At 43.2% G+C, this 19,692-nt stretch overlaps 5 protein-coding genes and 3 pseudogenes across 5 annotated transcripts; 2 read left to right on the top strand and 6 right to left on the bottom strand.

Moving 5' to 3' along the window:
* Nucleotides 1-1,900: 1,900 nt before the first annotated feature.
* Nucleotides 1,901-2,438, bottom strand: LOC146579495 (histone H4-like). Its single transcript, XM_085267965.1, has 2 exons — nucleotides 2,434-2,438; nucleotides 1,901-2,177 (listed from the first exon to the last, which is right to left on the bottom strand). Exons 1-2 carry the CDS (start codon nucleotides 2,436-2,438, stop codon nucleotides 1,901-1,903), a joined length of 282 nt encoding a protein of 93 aa, XP_085124091.1.
* Nucleotides 2,439-3,566: 1,128 nt separating this feature from the next.
* LOC146579496 (histone H2A-like) lies at nucleotides 3,567-4,256 on the bottom strand (annotated as a pseudogene).
* A 22-nt stretch (nucleotides 4,257-4,278) lies between these two features.
* LOC146579497 (phosphopantothenoylcysteine decarboxylase-like) lies at nucleotides 4,279-6,673 on the bottom strand. The gene has a single exon (XM_085269355.1). It carries the CDS (start codon nucleotides 6,640-6,642, stop codon nucleotides 6,034-6,036), a length of 609 nt encoding a protein of 202 aa, XP_085125481.1. The 5' UTR covers nucleotides 6,643-6,673; the 3' UTR covers nucleotides 4,279-6,033.
* A 664-nt stretch (nucleotides 6,674-7,337) lies between these two features.
* Nucleotides 7,338-8,135, bottom strand: LOC146579498 (acyltransferase PGAP2 pseudogene; annotated as a pseudogene).
* A 5,480-nt stretch (nucleotides 8,136-13,615) lies between these two features.
* On the bottom strand, nucleotides 13,616-14,026 carry LOC146579499 (histone H3). Its single transcript, XM_085269375.1, has one exon. It carries the CDS (start codon nucleotides 14,024-14,026, stop codon nucleotides 13,616-13,618), a length of 411 nt encoding a protein of 136 aa, XP_085125501.1.
* A 325-nt stretch (nucleotides 14,027-14,351) lies between these two features.
* LOC146579500 (histone H2A-like) lies at nucleotides 14,352-15,371 on the top strand. The gene is made up of 2 exons (XM_085269380.1): nucleotides 14,352-14,386; nucleotides 15,023-15,371. Exons 1-2 carry the CDS (start codon nucleotides 14,352-14,354, stop codon nucleotides 15,369-15,371), a joined length of 384 nt encoding a protein of 127 aa, XP_085125506.1.
* LOC146579501 (phosphopantothenoylcysteine decarboxylase-like) lies at nucleotides 14,391-15,011 on the top strand. Its single transcript, XM_085269354.1, has one exon. It carries the CDS (start codon nucleotides 14,403-14,405, stop codon nucleotides 15,009-15,011), a length of 609 nt encoding a protein of 202 aa, XP_085125480.1. The 5' UTR covers nucleotides 14,391-14,402.
* A 1,701-nt stretch (nucleotides 15,372-17,072) lies between the features above and the next one.
* On the bottom strand, nucleotides 17,073-18,993 carry LOC146579502 (histone H1-like; annotated as a pseudogene).
* Between the last annotated feature and the right edge of the window lie 699 nt (nucleotides 18,994-19,692).

Below are 19,692 nucleotides of genomic sequence, written 5' to 3' on the forward strand. Positions count from 1 at the left end.
TCGTAGTTGGACAAAAACCACCAGGTCAATAAGTGTTCCCTTAGTGCTAATGTATAAGAGATGTTGGTGCACTATAACTGAAGTAATGTTATTAAGTCCTTAAAGTTATATTCTTTTATTGTCATGACTGTATTTCAAGCTTCTTTTTTTTTTTTTTTTGGTATGATACCTGATTTATATGGAATATGACTGAAGCAAACAAAAGTCTAAAATACTTACTCAGTCATTTGTTTAATGGTAATTTAACATTAAGTAATTCACATATAAAACTATGAATTGTAATTTTAAATTGTTTAAACGCATGTAGAATAGCAAATGTAGGCAAGTATATTTCTCCTTTTTTTTTTTTTATCAAGAAACAAAGACAAAAGCAGGGCAGGGTTCGGTGGTTGAATCATCCGTCCCCACCACTGCCAAAACACGCCCTTGTCAGGATCATCCCCCACCACCTGCAGCTGGCCGTCCACAACGACGAAGAGCTGAACAAGCTGCTGGGCCGACAACATCCAGGCCAAGAAGAATGAGAAAGCTGAATAAAATCCAGCCACTTTCCTCAACCGACTAACGGCTCTTGTAAGAGCCACTCACCTCTGAGAGTACACTTGGTTAAAGTAATGAAACTAAATCTTTAATCCATAGGTGTCAAACTCATGTTCACACTAGAACTGAAGTGGGACAGCCCTGTTAGTCTATCAGTATGTGCAACACATTTAGTTGTTTTAGTACATGAATAAAAATCTGACTGACTTAAATTGTGAAGTTATTACCCAGACTTTTCTTTTTAAAAACTTGCTTTGAAACCAGAGATCTGTGTCGTAAGTGCATACGATAAGATTAGATGACCTTTATTAGTCCCACAGGTGGGAAATTTATTTTGTTACAGCAAAAGTGCAAAGTTATGTAGCGGAAATTAGAAAACATTGGTATGCAATAGAATAAAATAGAATACAAATGCTATATACAACTGAGTAAGAAAATAGAAAAGTACAACTTTGTCAGAAAAAAAGAATTGCACATATAGCAGTCTTATTGCACTTGTGTGGATGTGTGTGTTTGATCAGCTGCAAGTTTTTGTTGTAGAGTCTGACAGCAGTGGGGAGGAAAGACCTGAGTAATCTCTCTGTCCCACATCGTGGGTGCTGCAGCCTGCCACTAAAGGAGCTGCTCAGTGCTGTCGGAGTTTATGCTGTCAGAAGCATAAACATTGTCTCTAACTTCTGAAGTTCAGTTTGTGGTCATGTCAGTTATTGTAACGTTGTGAAGAAAAGCACGCATTACAGCTGAATCTTATAGCAAAACGAAGAGTCAATATAATATTGTAGCGTCCCTCGACAGAAGACAGACGATCAGCGTTCCGGTTACCGGTGTTTATTCAGAATAGTAACACGGGCTACTGTGGGCCGTAGCCAACGCCAAAACAGGGGAAAAAAGTGCGCTCTACAGCAACAGCACAACCACCGACACTCTTCTCTCTTCCGCCAACCACACACACACACACACACCTGCTCTCCTCCAGACTTTGTCATTGGTAGCTGATCTGATTGACAGGCTAACCGGCCTCTAGACTACTGCACATTCAAGGACACTCAGTAAATCACCATGCTGCGGGTGTGGTCCAACTATGCCATAAGTAATTTGCAATTCTCAACACAGAACACTGATAACACAACAGTCAACTAACTTGTAACCCAGTCCGTTACAATATGTAGGCAATGTCAGTCGGTAATCGTTCGTGAAGTTCTAACACACTACATCAGCAGTCGGTATGGAAATACTGGCAGGTATTTCACTAATATTTTCAAGACTTCAGAAAAAAAAATATAACACCATAACAGAACAGCTCTCAAAGTGAAGTGTGTGGCTCTTAAAAGAGCCGTTTGATGGATTAGGGCGAATGAGTTTAACCGCCGAAGCCGTACAGAGTGCGGCCCTGCCTCTTCAGAGCGTACACCACATCCATGGCGGTCACAGTCTTCCTCTTGGCGTGCTCAGTGTACGTGACGGCATCACGGATGACGTTCTCCAGGAACACCTTGAGCACACCGCGGGTCTCCTCGTAGATCAGACCGTAAATACGCTTCACTCCGCCACGGCGAGCCAGACGACGGATAGCGGGTTTGGTGATGCCCTGGATGTTATCACGGAGAACTTTACGGTGACGCTTGGCGCCTCCTTTACTTTTTTTTTTAAACACTTTATTTAAAGTATACAAAATTACATATAAAATGTACACACACATACAATTACATATACAAAACCGTGATCACACACCACTCACCAAAGAAAAAGTCAAACAAGGAGGAAAATCGAGCATCTGAGTCCACAAACCACTTTTAAAACTTACAATTTCAATACATTCCAGGGGAAAACTTTCCCAAGTTTCAGGTCCATTGTTCGTCTTCTCCGCAGATCTGTAATGATATGTTTACTCACCACATCACTACTTATCATCTTTTGTTCAAGTACTCCTTTGGCACGGGTTTTCCAAATATGTGTGTTTATTACACACATTACTAACCAAAAGAGTCTCCTTTTGTCGTCACACATTTTTTCTTTAAACAAACCATATTTAACTGCTTTAATATTAACATCCACATCATAGCCAATCTCTGTCATTTTCTGCCTGATCTCAGTTGTCCTATAACAATCCAATAGAAGATGTTCTAGGGTCTCATCTTTATCACAGTTGGTCATGGGACATTTCATGGTGGTAACGAAACAACTCCACTGTACCACCGCTCTCACAGGGAGGCGCCCGAGCGAGATGAGCCATACCACGTCTCTCATGCTTTCGGATAATATTTTGTCTTGTATATTTTTAACTATTAATAGATTTTCATCTTGATTTGCATACTTATATTGAATTACACCTTCATTTTTGGTTTCATTAATTTTTTTATAGATATTACAGAGTTACACACCAAAGTTTATAGCTAAACCAACTAATTTGCAACGTCAGAGGTCAGGGTTCAGCAACTTAATGGAATTCTTGAGAGCTTTAAGGTCGCATGATATGCTCTGAGAACACAATGGGATGAATAGCCGCCTTGAGACCAGGAGGCCCAGGTTCGAATCCTGCTCAAACCCACTACTGTCCTTAAAACAGGGGTTGACTAAGCGTAGATGTAAGTGACTTTGCAAAATGTCCCATATTTAGCAGCAGTGGTGCTGAACATGTTGCTAACAGCTCCACATTTTCCTCCCTCTGTACCTGGGTAGTTTCTGCAGCACCAAAGAAGTCCACCTGTCCCTCTCCTCACGTTGTTATGATTTCCTATTGTGTTTGACAAGGTTTGTGATCTTGCCACATGTGTCATGTACCACGTGTTGTCTGTTTCCATGAGCGTAGAAACTGCTTTAATTATCAAGCGAGTGAACCATGATGAGTGTCTACAGTGGTAGTTATGAAGCTAATAATTAGTGACATCCTATTTATTCTAAATTAGTAAGATGAGCAATGAGGTTGAACAAGGCACAAGCCTCAACCACTCAGCAGGAGAGACTGAGAGCTTTTTGCTTTAGTTTTAATTTGACTTTATATTAAGACCCTCTATTCTTGTCTTGTGAATAAAAGAAACACACTGCTTAAGCACTCATGATAGTATATTTTGAAGGTGGATTTCAGTCCCTGACTATGTAAGATGACATGAATGAACATACATTTCAAAATAAATCAAGATACATAATCTACATTTCCCAATACACAAAATGTTACAGACACAGTCACAGCAAGAAGGATGTTTGCTCAGAGAGAATTGTGTGGCTCTTAAAAGAGGCTTTGTTTTTTTGTGAAGCCGAGCGCTTTGCGTTTACTTGGCCTTGGCGGGCTTCTCGGTCTTCTTGGGCAGCAGCACAGCCTGGATGTTGGGCAGCACACCACCCTGAGCGATGGTGACTCCCCCCAGGAGCTTGTTGAGCTCCTCGTCATTGCGCACAGCCAGCTGCAAGTGACGCGGGATGATACGAGTCTTCTTGTTGTCGCGGGCTGCGTTGCCAGCCAGCTCCAGGATCTCAGCGGTCAGGTACTCGAGCACAGCTGCCAGGGGCGCCGGCTCCTACACGCTCGGCATAGTTGCCTTTATGCAGCAGTCTGTGGACACCACCCACGGGGAACTGAAGCCCGGCACGGGATGAGCGGGTCTTGGCCTTAGCTCTGGCTTTGCCTCCAGTCTTGCATATTTTATCATTTATTTTATATACACACACATATGAACAACCAAGCTTACATATACACACCATGGGCATGAATGTCATGGTAATTTTGGGCTTTTTATTATTTTAAAACTTTCCCAGAGTGGAATGATTGTTCACCATTCATCTTCAGTGACTTTAAAAAACAAAAAAAAACAAGAATTCATTTTGGATTGTCTCTTATCCACACAGGGTCAAAATATAAATGCAGGCTCAAATATATACATGCACTTACTTACATTTTTTAATAATTGGTGCTGAAGGTTCTACAGTGTCTTAGGTCGACAAAGCCAAGGTCTAATAACTCGTCGTTAGCGACTGATTACAACTTTTAGTGACTGAGAGGTTGCCAACCAAGAAAGAAGCTCCTCCTCCAAAAGCAAACCCTTTAAGCTCGACTGAAATTTGCAGCTGTCCACATGTGAACAAGCCTTCTGGAAAAATGTTTTATGGTCAAAGATGTGACAAAGATTGAGACAATAAAGAGGTATGTTTGGAGGAGCACAGGTGAGGCTTTCAAATGGACAAACACTGTGGCAACTGTCAAGCATGGTGGTGGTAGCAGCATGCTCTGGGGCTGTTTTGCTTCCAGCAATACTGGCAGAATATTAAAGGAGGAGGACTACCTCCAAATTTGTCAACTTTTTCTCAAATCAAGAGCTGGACAGGACAACAATCCAAAAACTAAACCTGGTTTTGGAATAGATAAGGCAAGCTTCAGGAATCACCTTCCCCGACCCTAATGAAAATGTGTGGACTATGCTTAAAAGGAAAACAACCAGAGTTAGAAATTCTCATGTACCCAATTCTTGTTTTTTTAAGTCATTAAAGGCACATCCTGTATGTCTGATATGATTGATTATGCTCAATAATCGATCCTGGAAAAAGGACACTTCAAATAACTAATTAAAACCCACAGAAAACCCCAAATTACAACGGCTTTCATGAATCTGATGGGAATACATGACTGAAATTTTAACTTGTTGCACTTTTGTCTCTTTCCCTTTGATAATGACAAAAATTTTAGTTCCTTTAGCAAATAAACAAAATGTATAATCACACATTTTACAGCTTGGAGTATAAATATGGCCTTTTTAACAGGTATATTATTAGATGTTCATTTAGGGTGGTACTTAGCAAACAGTAATGTGGCATGTCGCAGTTTTCATTATCCTTATATCTATATCTGAATACGTCAGCTAACATTAAACAAAAAGAATAAACAAAGGTAAATTCAGAGGAAAGCCTTTCCAGGAAAAACAAGTCGAGCACATCGTAAACAGGCTCAAACTGTCTGTTCAAGTCAGGAAAAAATGCATAATACAAAACGCACTTTCATGTCATCTCTGAGAGATGCAGCTGTTGCTACCTTATCTTTTATGTTACTTGGGATACCAAATAATGTGTTACTATCTAAACAAAATAAATATACAAAAAAAACAACACAAAACTGTTTAAAATGTACCTCAAAAAACTGATGGTGACAGCTAAAAATTAACGTCTCACACTACCAACTTTTTTGTTTTTAACCTCTGGGCTGATCAGGCTCCAGAGGTGATATGATGGGAATTAATGTTGAAAAAGTCAATGCACGTCTTTGAAATGTAAAGCCGCTGTGCCCCAACAGGTTTAACAATACCAAAAGAGGATTTAGAGAGATCTCAGTCATGATGTTCTGGACACACCCACACATTCTAAGAAGTGAATTTATGAAGTAAAACAGGTGAAAGCAAGTAAATGTGTTTACCATGAGTGTGTTGGACCGTGGCAGTTTGACAAATCCAACAACAAGGCATAGTGTTTCTTTTGCTTTGGCCTTTGCTTGGATGTACAATATGACGTTCATGCCTCCAAAGATGACTCATCTGGTTTCTGAAGATACTCTTTGACAAGACTGACAATTGTCGATACTTCTGCCATGGCACCTTTACCTTCATCTCCACACACTAGCTTTTTGGCAACGCAGGGGATTTCCACATATCCAAACTCTTTCAGTCTGGATACCTGCTGGGCTGTAATAGGATGCAGCCACATAGCTGTGTTCATTGCAGGGCAGAAGAGAAGAGGACGACTGGTATCCCAGGCTCTTACCACACACGTCAGCAGATTATCACAAATACCACTAGCAATCTTTCCAAGACTGTTGGCATCAAGAGGGGCAATGACAAGTAGATCTGCCCAACGCCTTAGCTCAATGTGTAGCACAGGGTCAGATCTCTGTTTCCACAGCTCCCATTCATCCTCGTCACTGTAGATTTTGACTGACACCTCAGCAGAATTATAGAAGTGCTTGGCATGCTCTGTAGTGACTACTCGTACATCCACCCCAGAGAGTTCAAGAAGCTGGGAGACCAAAAGAGGCAGTTTCAAGGCTGCAACACTCCCTGTCACTCCAACAAGGACATTAAATGTCCCGGAAGTTTTCAACAAATCAGTTTTTAAACTTGACATGTGGTCGTCTTGCTGCCTGTCAGCAAAAAGAGCAAAAAGAGTCTTGTTTTTTTTTTTTTTCTTCTTTAAAGTCTGTGAGCCTCCAACCGGCGCGCAACGTTTCACGTCCTGTGTAACTAAAACGATTTCCTGTGTGCTCTCAGTAACGTGCTGCAGGATTGTTTAAGATACAAACACTGCAGGCCGGCAGCTCCGCCTCCGTCCTCTTCACATGCTCAGACCGTCTGAGCCTCTCTGATTTCTGTCAAAACATTTTGTTCTTTACTCAAAGGTTCATTTGTATTTCTTTACATTTCCAACACTTTCTCCTTCAGCGTTTATTCATCGGCCACTTTGGAAAAGCTTTTCTTGTTTTTAATAAACTAAACGTCTGGTGACGACGAGGATGAAGAACACCACCATGAAATCATCATCATCACCATCACATTTATTTAGTCTCTGATGGTTTTTATCTGTGTGGAAATAAAACCATTAAAACCCTGATCAGCTGTTTCTGTAAACAAGTGTGACATCATCAATACGCATCATTTCTGATGATTCAAAGACACAGGCACACTAGAGAAACAACAACAGAAGAAGAACTCTGGTCCACGTCTCCATCACGCCGTCCTGCTCCGAAGGTCAGGGTGTCGTTGGAATGATGTCATCAGACTCCTCTCTCTGCTCTTGAGTTCAGAAACGGCATTAACGCCCCGCCCCCTCCTGCTCAGTATCGTTTGTCCTCCAGCGGCGTGGCCACGGTCACCTCTTTGCTCCCGAAGTCCCAGAAGGCTGTCATGTGGAAGGCCATGTTGGAGAAGACCACCAGGTACTCGAAGGCGGCGAACAGAGAGTAGATTCCTGCTTCACAGTATTTGTTGTGGCGTCTGAAGAAGTAGGCAGCGATCACACAGCAGCTGATGTTGAACAGGAAGAGACGCAGCTTCCAGTGATATGTCACTTCCTCTGAGCTCACGTAGTGTCTCTTGATGACGTACCACAGCCAGCACGTAATGAGCATGTGCACCAGCGAGCTCCCTATGAACGTGATGAACCCGTACTTATGAACACTGTAGGTTTCCGTGGACGACACGTACGTGAGCATCACCAGGCCGGTGTTCTCGGCGAGGCTGCAGAGGAGCGCCAGCCCGCTCAGCAGCAGCTCCGGCAGCCTGTCGGCGAAGCGGCTGCGGTAGAAGCTGAAGTAGGCGAAGGCCACCAGGTACCGCGGCGCCGAGTGGAGCCCGATGCAGCCGCTCCAGATGTAGCGCTCGGTCGCACCGCTGATGGCGGAGCTGATGGACGGGAGGTAGTTGGACACGTTACAGTGCGTGTACGTCGCTTCCTCATAGTGGTACCAGAGGGAGATGAAGATACAGGCGATGAAGCCGGTCACCGGCAGCAGAAACGTCCCCACGGAGAAGCTTTTGAAAGGCAGCCGGATGAGGAGCCGGTCCCGGTCCAGGTTGCTGTACGGCCCCTGAAGCATCCTTCGGCTCCCGAGGCTAGCTCCGATCAACTCAAAGCCTCGCTTATATTTCCGCAGATCGCGGGCGGATTCGTCACGCACCAATCGCAGAGAGGCTTGCGGCAGCGCGCAACATCAATGCACTTTTATCCAATGAGCAGCACACACCGAGACGGGGCGATGCTCCACGTGGAGCCCGTCACCAATCACGAGCCGGAGCGGCACCGCGTCACAGCCAGTCACACACTTTAAGAGCAGCGAGTCTCCTCTGTTCGCTACATTTTATGCTCTTATCACAGGGAAAGGAACGTGAGGAAGAATGGCACGAACCAAGTAGTGTTTCTACAAGGCTTCGGGAAAATGAGTGGACGCATACAAGAGTAGGAAGCACGGGGGTTTGGGAGCCCCAGACTTAGAGCTTGTTTTGCGAATTCCTTTTATAAAAATTACTCAAAGCGCAAGTTCTCGGGGTGCCCCGTGGGTTCGAGGGAAAGAGCAACTGTGGCAAAAGAAAAGAGGCAGGGCCAGAGCGGGTGTTCCATACCACAGACTTATGTTTGGTGACTTATCAAGTCAATGGGAACATTATAGTTTAAATATTCTCCAAGATAATACGAAAAATATCTATAAAAAAATTAATGAAACCAAAAATAACGGTTTAATTCAATATAAGTATGCAAATCAAGATGAAAATCTATTAATAGTTAAAAATATACAAGACAAACTATTACCCGAAAGCATGAGTGACGTGGTATGGCTCATCTCGCTCGGGCGCCTCCCTGTGAGAGCGGTGGTACAGTGGAGTTGCTTTGTTACCACCATGAAATGTCCTATGACCGACTGTGATGAAGATGTATGTGAATTAAATAAAATGTGGAACACTGCCCATTCAATAATATCGATAGGGGAAGACAGCTCTGACGGAGTGGGTATTTTCTTTAAAAAAGATGCGGTGAATATAATCAAAAGAAGAGACATAATACCGGGACGAGTCCTCCTTGTTGATTGCTGTTATTACGGGCAAAGGTTGCGTATTATTAATGTTTATAATGCACCCGAACGAACGAAAAAGATACAATTACTGAAAAAACTGAAGTATTTATTAGAGATTGGTTTTAATATAATTTTGTGTGGAGATTTTAACATTGTTACTGAAGCTACTGACAGAATATCCAAGGTTGAATTTAGAGAACTGCGAGAAAGCAAATTGTTGGTTAAGGTTTGTAAGGAAGCAGCACTCCGTGATTTATACAGGCACTTGCATCCACATACCGTCCACTACACTAGATTCGATTCGTTAACTAAAACAAGGATTGATAGATTCTACATATCACATAATGTTCAAGGTCTGAAATATGACACTCTCTTAACAGACTTTTCTGATCATACGGTGGTTATGGCAACAGTGTCGTGTTGCCCCCATGAATTTTTGAACTATTGGAAATTGAATACATCCTTGTTAGCAAACGAGTTACTTAGGTTCGAAGTTAAATCTGAAATTAAGAAAATATTAGATCTTAAGATTTTTACTACTTCTTTCTCGGAACTTTGGGAGCTCCTTAAACGACATATGTGTCAATTTTTTAAATTTAAAGCGAGAGAAATAAATCATGCAAAGAATGTAAAATATAACGAAGATGTGAGTAGATATATATATTTAAGAAATAAGAAGGAGAAGGAAGAGGAGGAGGAAAATCAAATGATGTCTCTTAAAGAGGACATTGATCGAGTCAATAGAGAAGTTTTATTTAATATGTTGTGACGTACTGACTTTCATGGAAACAGTGATTATATGATTCTTAATAATCAAAAGAAAAGTCGAAATGATTTTATTGTCTCAATTAAGGATAAACATGGAAAGTCAGTTTTTAAAGAAGAGGGGAAAAGACAAGTAATTAGAGACTATTGTTCGGAGATGTTTTCATCCATAGTTACAAACAGCGACGCTATTAACAATTTTTTGAGTGAGGTTGAACCATTAGATCCTGTCATTTATGAAACTTTGATTGGAAAAATTAAAAGAGAGGAAGTGGAGTCAGTAATTAACCAACTTAGTACCGATAAAACACCTGGTCTGGATGGACTCCCCTCTGAATTTTACAAAATTGTGAGTAAAGAACTGTCTGAATTATTAACTCAGTATTTTAATGAAGGAATAGAAAGAGAAACAATGGGTAAATCGTTTTATGAAGGAGTTATGTGTTTATTATATAAGAAAGGTGATAGAGAAGACATTAACAATTATAGGCAACTGACAATAATGAATGTAGATTATAAAATTTTTTCTAAAATAATTATGTCCAGACTAGAGGATGTATTAGATATTATCATTGAAAAGGAACAAACATGCGCAATTAAGGGACGACTGATGTGGGATAACTTAAGTATGTTAAGAGAAATTATTTATAGCGGAAAGGATTCAGAACTCTGCATTTTAGGATTAGATCAAATGAGAGCTTTTGATTCTGTTTCCCACTCCTATTTATGGAAAGTAATGAAAGCTTATAATTTCCCGGACCAATTTATTTCCATTATTCAATTGAGTTATAAAAAGTCCCTAGTGCAAGTTAAGGTAAATGGAAAGCTCTCACCCCCTTTTAGTGCTGAGTACGGGGTTAAACAAGGATGTCCTTTGAGTGCTGCGTTATATGTCCTTGCAATTAATCCCTTATTGATAAGGATAAATGATGATAAACGGATTAAGGGATACGTCCTTGACAAATCCCTTAAAATCGCAGCTTTGGCATATGCAGATGACATGACGGTGATAATCAGAAACCAAAACGAGCTGTCTTCAGTTATGGAGATATTACAACACTACGAACAGGCATCAGGTGCCAAACTGAACCAAGAAAAAACTGAAGGGGTGTGGCTTGGACATCAGACCAGACAACCTAACATGATGATCTCTCTTTGTAGGGAGATTAAAATTTTGGGTATATGGATTGATAATACTGACTCTAGTTTACTAAATTGGAATAAGAAAGAAAATGAAATTAAAATGGAAATTATGAAATGGGAAAATAAAGATACAAATTATAAAACACGTATTAATATTGTAAAAACACACATAATTTCGAAACTTCTTTTCCTTGCCGCAATTTTTCCTCCTCCGAGAACAACTGTAATGAAAATAACTAAGATGTGCATTAAATTTATCTGGGGATCCAATCGAGAAGTGACTAAGAGAAAATTTATGTACAAGACTAGGAAACACGGGGGTTTGGGAGCCCGAGACTTAGAGATTGTTTTGCGAATTCCTTTTATAAAAATTACTCAAAGCGCAATTTCTCGGGGTGCCCCGTGGGTTCGAGGGAAGGAGGAATTGTGGCAAAAGAAAAGAGGCAGGGCCAGAGCGGGTGTTCCATACCACAGACTTATGTTCGGTGACTTATCAAGTCAATGGGAACATTATGGTTTAAATATTCTCCAAGATAATACGAAAAATATCTATAAAAAAATTAATGGAATACAAAATGAAGGTGTAATTCAATATAAGTATGCAAATCAAGATGAAAATCTATTAATAGTTAAAAATATACAAGACAAACTATTACCCGAAAGCATGAGAGACGTGGTATGGTTCATCTCGCTCGGGCGCCTCCCTGTGAGGGCGGTGGTGAAGTGGAGTTGTTTTGTTACCACCATGAAATGTCCTATGACCGACTGTGATGAAGATGAGACCCTAGTCCCTGTGTGTTGGCCCTGCGACAGACTGGCGACCTGTCCAGGGTGTACCCCGCCTCTCGCCCTATGACAGCTGGGATAGGTTCCAGCGCCCCCCGCGACCCTGAAAAGGACAAGCGGAAGCGAATGGATGGATATTCTCCAAGATAATACGAAAAATATCTATAAAAAAATTAATGAAACCAAAAATGAAGGTGTAATTCAATATAAGTATGCAAATCAAGATGAAAATCTTTTAATAGTTAAAAATATACAAGACAGGGTTGTTCCAGATAGGTGTACGTTTGCATGGGATTAATGAAGACGCCGTCAATTTTAGAAACTAACATTTAGTATTTACTGTCATATTCCCATATATCATTGTGATGTTGTTTATTCTATTACTCTTGTTCTCTTCTGCTTGTTTTATTTTTTCTTTCTCAGCAGGTGATCCAGGTGATTGATATATGCATTTTTTATTTATTTCTTTTTTTTTCTGCTCATTCTGTTGGTTTTTGTTTTTTGCCCTTCTCCCCCGTCCCTCTTCTCAGCTGTTTCTCTTTCCCTCTTTCTTTCTCCCCTTCTTTCCCCCAGTCAAGTCTGTCCCGTATTCAGCAAGTGAAAATAAAATAAACAATAAAAGGTGAATCAAATGGACCATTACGGCAAGGCTGGGATGGTCAATTTGGTAAAGTAAATCCGTTGGGCATCTTTCTTTGCCTTTAGACAACAATTCTGATGGCAAAAGAGCCAAACGGGACTGGCAAAAATAAATAATATATATATATATATATATATATATATATATATATATATATATATATATATATATATATATACAAGACAAATTATTATCCGAAAGCATGAGAGGCGTGGTATGGCTCATCTCGCTCGGGCGCCTCCCTGTGACGAATGGCGCTTCTATCCTGTTACCTATTTAATATTACCTTATTGTTAGGGCTGTTTTTGTTGTGCATCTGCACTTTATTGTTGTCAATGGGACAGTGTGAAATGTAATTTCAATTACTTTGTATGGCAAGTACATTTGAAGAAATTGACAAATAAAGTTTTCTTCTTCTTCTTCTTCTAAATTACTATTGAACAAATGACCAACTAAGAATTTCAGACTTTAGTTTACTTCAGCCATATTCCATATAAATCAGGTATCATACAAAAATAAAAAAAAAGCTTGAAATACAGTTATGACAATAAAATTATATGACTTTAAGGACTTAACAACATTACTTCAGTTATAGGACACTGTTTTGGTTCTTCTGTCACGTGACAATAGGACATAGATGACAAGAATAAAATGGGTAGCTGCTTCAGTGCTTCTGTCAATTCGTGAAGATCTTGATATGTCTCAAATGAATCCTATGAATAGGTCAGTACCATTAGGATGAAATTGTGTCACCAACATGTTAACGTTAGATAACATTTTAACAGCCTCTGCAAACTAATATTAACATGTTTGCCTTACTGTCATGTCTATAGTTTATAGTATTTTATAGCATATTTAAACAATAGGAGTCTACGCTGGAGCACTTTGTCTATCATATTGTCTAGTACAAAGAACTGAAATGTGATGAGCGTTGGAAAATAATATGTGAATAATTAAAGGAGGGAGCCATTTAGCATAACAATTCATGCTTACAAAACTACTTTCTTTTTTTTTTTTTACGGAAGTTAGTGAATTCCATGTTCATGCCGACTGTCGTTTCCAGAATAAAAAGAGCATGAAGATTGAAGTGTGAGTACGAGATACTACTGCTACTACTGCTACTGCTACTACTGGAGCGAGCTCTTGGTGTGAGTGAGGTGACTCGGAAAAGAGCAGTTGTTGGTAGGAGAGCGTGCAGCTTAAGCTCTCTCTCCGCGGATGCGGCGAGCCAGCTGGATGTCTTTGGGCATGATGGTGACCCTTTTGGCGTGGATGGCGCACAGGTTTGTGTCCTCGAAGAGTCCGACCAGGTAAGCCTCGCTGGCCTCCTGCAGAGCCATAACAGCAGAGCTCTGGAAGCGCAGGTCGGTCTTGAAATCCTGAGCGATCTCGCGGACCAGGCGCTGGAAGGGCAGCTTACGGATTAGCAGCTCGGTGGATTTCTGGTAACGGCGGATCTCACGCAGAGCCACGGTACCAGGCCTATAACGGTGGGGCTTCTTGACGCCTCCGGTGGCCGGGGCGCTCTTACGAGCGGCCTTGGTGGCCAGCTGCTTCCTGGGGGCTTTGCCGCCAGTAGACTTGCGAGCAGTCTGCTTGGTTCTTGCCATTCTTCCTCACTTTTCTTTTCTTGTGATACGAGCAGAAAATGTAGCGAACAGAGGAGACTCGCTGCTCTTAAAGTGTGTGACTGGCTGTGACGCGGTGCCGCTCCGGCTCGTGATTGGTGACGGGCTCCACGTGGAGCATCGCCCCGCCTCGGTGTGTGCTGCTCATTGGAGAAAAGTGCATTGATGTTGCGCGCTGCCGCAAGCCTCTCTGCGATTGGTGCGTGACGAAGCTGCGCGCGCTCTGCGGAAATATAAGCGAGGCTTTGAGCTGATCGGACCACATTTTCTCTTAGTCTCGATACTACGAAGAAAAGAACCTGTCAAAATGAGTGGGCGCGGCAAGACTCTTTTTGCTGACAGGCAGCAAGACGACCACATGTCAAGTTTAAAAACTGATTTGTTGAAAACTTCCGGGACATTTAATGTCCTTGTTGGAGTGACAGGGAGTGTTGCAGCCTTGAAACTGCCTCTTTTGGTCTCCCAGCTTCTTGAACTCTCTGGGGTGGATGTACGAGTAGTCACTACAGAGCATGCCAAGCACTTCTATAATTCTGCTGAGGTGTCAGTCAAAATCTACAGTGACGAGGATGAATGGGAGCTGTGGAAACAGAGATCTGACCCTGTGCTACACATTGAGCTAAGGCGTTGGGCAGATCTACTTGTCATTGCCCCTCTTGATGCCAACAGTCTTGGAAAGATTGCTAGTGGTATTTGTGATAATCTACTGACGTGTGTGGTAAGAGCCTGGGATACCAGTCGTCCTCTTCTCTTCTGCCCTGCAATGAACACAGCTATGTGGCTGCATCCTATTACAGCCCAGCAGGTATCCAGACTGAAAGAGTTTGGATATGTGGAAATCCCCTGCGTTGCCAAAAAGCTAGTGTGTGGAGATGAAGGTAAAGGTGCCATGGCAGAAGTATCGACAATTGTCAGTCTTGTCAAAGAGTATCTTCAGAAACCAGATGAGTTATCTTTGGAGGCATGAACGTCAGGCAGAGCTAAGGCCAAGACCCGCTCTTCCCGTGCCGGGCTTCAGTTCCCCGTGGGTGGTGTCCACAGACTGCTGCGCAAAGGCAACTATGCTGAGCGTGTGGGAGCCGGTGCCCCTGTTTACCTGGCAGCTGTGCTCAAGTACCTGACCGCTGAGATCCTGGAGCTGGCAGGCAACACAGCCCGCGACAAGAAGACTCGTATCATCCCACGTCACTTGCAGCTGGCTGTGTGCAACGACAAGGAGCTCAACAAGCTCCTGGGGGGAGTCACCATCGCTCAGGGTGGTGTGCTGCCCAACATCCAGGCTGTGCTGCTGCCCAAGAAGACCAAAAAGCCCGCCAAGGCCAAGTAAACGCAAAGCGCTCGGCTTCACCAAAAACAAAGGCTCTTTTAAGAGCCACACACTTCTCTCTGAGCAAACATCCTTCTTGCTGTTATGGTGTTTGTAACAAGTTGTGTACTGGGAAATGTAGATTATGCATCTTGATTTACTTTGAAATGTACGTTCATTCATGTCATCTTACATAATCAGGGACTGAAATCCACTTTCAAAGAAAAACTACTTTCATTAACTCCAAAGCTCTGTGTGTTTAGTCTATTCTTTTGTGAATAAAACTAACTTTAGGTCTTGATATAAAACTAAAGCAAAAAGCTCTGCCTCCTGCGTTGTGGTTAGGGGTCGTGTTCAACCTCATTGCTCATCTTACTAATTAAGAGTAAATTGGATGTCACTAATTATTAGCTTCATAACTGACTGTGGACACTCATCATGGTTCACTCGCTTTATAATTAAAACAGTTTCTAAGCTCATGGAAACGGACAACACACAGTTCATGATGTGGCAAGACCACAAACGCAACAGGAAATCATAACACCAAACAGGTGGAGAGGGACAGGTGGACTTGTTTGGTACAGAGGGAGGAAAATGTGCAGCTGTTTGCAACGTGTTCAGCACTGCTGCTGAATTTGGGACATTTTGCAAAGTCACTTACATCTACGCTTAGGTTTTTGTGTCTATTGTGAGTAGAATAAAACTATTACAATAGAGTTTGCTTGGATAATAGGGGGCAGCTGGTGATCAGAAGAACAGGAAATGATTCCTAAGTGTGGCTTTTGTTAGAATGTCTTTGTCAACCCCTGTTTTAAGGACAATAGTGGATTTGTGTTCTCAAAGCATTTCATGCGACCTTAAAGCTCCCAAGAATGACATTAAGTTGCTGACCTCTGACGTGCCAAATCAGTTGGTTCAGCTATAAACTTTGGTGTGTAACTGTATAGTATGAAAAATGCATTGACAGTGGGGGTCTGCCTGTTATAAAGTGAGTGAAAGCTGCCTCAGCCAAGAACAAGAAGCCACAGTTACTAGTCTGGTTAGAGGACAGCCCCCCCAGACTGAACAATAGAATTAGTGGAAAACTGCTGTGGAGGGGGACACAGGGCAGCCCCGGACTCTTCTTCAGCTGGGATATCCAAAGAATCGGTGAGGTCAAGAAGTAAACCTCAAGACTATTTTGAAATAATTTAATTCCCCTCATCCTTCACGCTACAGAGCTCCATGGTAAAATAAATAGCAGTACGGGCTCAGCTTGGAGTAAAATGTGTCCTTGAAATCACACAATATCAATTCAACTGGACTAGATTTAGTCAGGTAAGGTTGTAGATTAGAGCATTTCAAGTGGATTATATTAGCTGGGTATCATTAAAATATACAGTGTACTTCCAGTACAACAGCCAGTGTAGGCTTTTAAAAAATAGAACTCAGTATTTCATACGTGAATAATAACATGCATCTATGAATGTATTATGTGTTGTTTAATAGAATATTTTAAAATGTAGTTGCTAACTTTTAACAGTTTATGACTTGTATTACGAAGGTGTGATTATAAATATTAAGTCGTTAATATTTGTATTCCTCTGGAGTTGTAGAGTTGCTTAAACAGCACTAATGTGCACCATGATAGTAATCCAAGTTGTAATTGTAATGAGGACAATGGAGAAAAAAAAAACCGTGTTTTAATAACATGGACATTATTGTGAATGACAGAGTGGTGAGTGAGTGAGAGGAAGGAGCTCTTGTGTGTTGCTGTGGTGGCTCTGAGAAGAGCCGTTGTTGAGTGTGAGAGCGGTGTCAGCTCACTTCTTCTTGGCTGCTGTGGCCGCCTTCTTGACTTTGGGCTTGGCGGCCTTCTTGGCGGGGGATTTCTTTGGTGCAGGAGCCTTCTTGAGCACCTTCTTGGGGCTCTTTGCCGCCTTCTTGGGGCTTTTGGGCGCTTTCTTGGCCGCCGCTTCTTGGTCTTCTTGGGCGACTTCTTAGCGGCTGCTGCCGGTTTCTTGGCTTTGGCCGCGGCGGGCTTCTTGGCTTTAGGAGCGGCTTTCTTTGCGGGCTTCTTGGCTTTGCTCTCAGTAACCTTCTTGTTCATCTTGAAGGATCCGGAGGCCCCGGTGCCCTTGGTCTGCACCACAGTGCCCTTCGCCACCAGGCTCTTGATGGCGGTCTTTTTTTTTTTGTTTTTTTTTTTTGCCTGTCCCGTTTGACTCTTTTGCCATCAGAATTGTTGTCTAAAGGCAAAGAAAGATGCCCAACGGATTTACTTTACCAAATTGACCATCCCAGCCTTGCCGTAATGGTCCATTTGATTCACCTTTTATTGTTTATTTTATTTTCACTTACTGAATACGGGACAGACTTGACTGGGGGAAAGAAGCGGAGAAAGAAAGAGGGAAAGAGAAACAGCTGAGAAGAGGGACGGGGGAGAAGGGCAAAAAACAAAAACCAACAGAATGAGCAGAAAAAAAAATGCATATATCGATCACCTGAATCACCTGTTGAGAAAGAAAAAAGAAAACAAGCAGAAGAAAACAAGAGTAATAGAATAAACAACATCACAATGATATATGGGAATATGACAGTAAATACTAAATATTAAACATTATTGTGCAGCACATAAGATCAACAGAACACAGTGTGCTTTGAGGTAGGAGCCAAAAAGGGTGTAGTTTGTGGGTGTGATCACCCGTGTGTACACCTGTGAGCATGGACGCGCTTGTTTTTAAAAGGTTCCTTCATGTAATGATCTGCTAGAGGGTGTGGGGGGGCCACAGCCCCGTCCTCCAGGGTATGAAGCAGGTATGGAGGAGATCAAAACTCCAGACATCCAGAGGCCCCCAGAACACAAGAGACCAAGGAAGACCAACAGAGGGGCAGCTGCGCCACTGTCCCGGAAAGAGCTGAGGAGAGTCCCAGATGAGGGCTCACTCAGCAGCCGCGGAGCAGAAGCCAGGGGGAGTTGCAGTGACGTGCCCGTGAGCTCCGCCGGCAGCCAGCTGTGCCTGAGTGACCGAGCCCCAGGCCGAGAGGTCGGGGGCACCCCACCTCCGAAGTGGCCCGAGCGAGCCCCAGGCTCCAGGCCCCGATAAGCGGCCGCCAAGGAGTGAGCCGGTGTGTACCTGGACGCCCACCCCCAGACACAAAGAACCACCAACGCACCGATGTCTGAGGGAGTCCGCCACTGGCAGGGGAAGTGGTGGTGGTGGTGGGGGAGATAGGCCTCCAAACCTTGGAGGGCCTGAGATGTCCCCAGAGAGGTGGCGTCTGATACCCAACCTGACATATAGACACAGACATACAGGCACACACAGACACAAACATCCATTCCCACCCTCATGCTCTCATATGCACTTATTCCACACTCAACCAACGTGGAGACAAACATAAAGAGACGCTGTGTACACACGATCACACTCGTTGATGGCGGTTTTAACGCGGGCCTTGTTCTTGTCCACATCGTAGCCTCCGGCAGCCAGAGCCTTCTTGAGTGCGGCTGCGGACACGCCGCTGCGCTCCTTGGAAGCGGCCACGGCTTTCACAATCAGCTCGCCCATGCTGGGGCCGGCCTTCTTGGGCTTGGAAGTCGTTGTCTTCTTCCTGTTGGCCGCCTTGGGACGGCAGCAGGTGCGGGAGCTTCCTCGGACATTTTCCTCTTTCGCGTCTGATCGAGATTCACGGTACAGCGATGGCAAGTCGGAAGCGCCACGCTGCACTTAAACGCATCATGAGAACCGTTGAGAGTGAAGGCAGCGCGCGCAGCTCTCACGCGTGCCTCGCAATGCTTCATTTTGTGTTTCGTGTCTCGGGATCAAAGAGCTTAAAGTGAGTGTGTGAGCAGCACTGCAGGTCGACAGTGGAGCCGTCCACAGCGGGCTTGTGTCTCCTCGTACAGGCCTCGTGTCGGACTCTCGTGCTCTCGGTTCGTGGCGCTAACCCAAAGCTCAGTGACTCGGTGCGGAGCTCAGCGCTGCTCGGCGGCTTCTTTGACTCTTCTCTCTGCTAAAACCGGTGGAGCCGCAGCAGAGCTCCGTAAAAAGCCTTTTCCAGCTGATACACATGTTTGTTCACACACTCAGAGTTAAAAGCAGCATCTGGTGAGCGCAGCTTTGGGACAAAGTGACGCTGCGAGCTCCCAGCAAACACACCGATGCTGCTGGAGGCCCACGGAGCAGCGAGACTTGTGTGACAGCTGCTCGCTTCTAACCAAAGCACAGTTTCACTCACATTGTTGTACATCAGAAGCTTCATTAGTGACCTTACAGCAGCTCGCTTCCACACTTTGGCTCTGATCTCTTAGTCTGCATTGACTCAGTTTCCTTCTACAGTTACTGACTCTACAATAAAC

This window comes from Mchenga conophoros, linkage group LG3 (assembly GCF_057382185.1).
Source record: "Mchenga conophoros isolate Kocher_MC1m ecotype Shallow Benthic linkage group LG3, M_conophoros_male_GT1.1, whole genome shotgun sequence".
NCBI lineage: Eukaryota > Metazoa > Chordata > Actinopteri > Cichliformes > Cichlidae > Mchenga > Mchenga conophoros.

Excerpts from the sequence above, each read along its gene's own strand:
- LOC146579500 (XM_085269380.1), top strand. The coding sequence starts at position 14,352 with ATGAGTGGGCGCGGCAAGACTCTTTTTGCTGACAG. Across the intron at positions 14,387-15,022 it reads AAGACTCTTTTTGCTGACAG|AGCTAAGGCCAAGACCCGCT; the intron begins GCAGCAAGACGA and ends AACGTCAGGCAG.
- LOC146579497 (XM_085269355.1), bottom strand. The coding sequence starts at position 6,642 with ATGTCAAGTTTAAAAACTGATTTGTTGAAAACTTCCGGGACATTTAAT.
- LOC146579501 (XM_085269354.1), top strand. The coding sequence starts at position 14,403 with ATGTCAAGTTTAAAAACTGATTTGTTGAAAACTTCCGGGACATTTAAT.
- LOC146579499 (XM_085269375.1), bottom strand. The coding sequence starts at position 14,026 with ATGGCAAGAACCAAGCAGACTGCTCGCAAGTCTACTGGCGGCAAAGCC.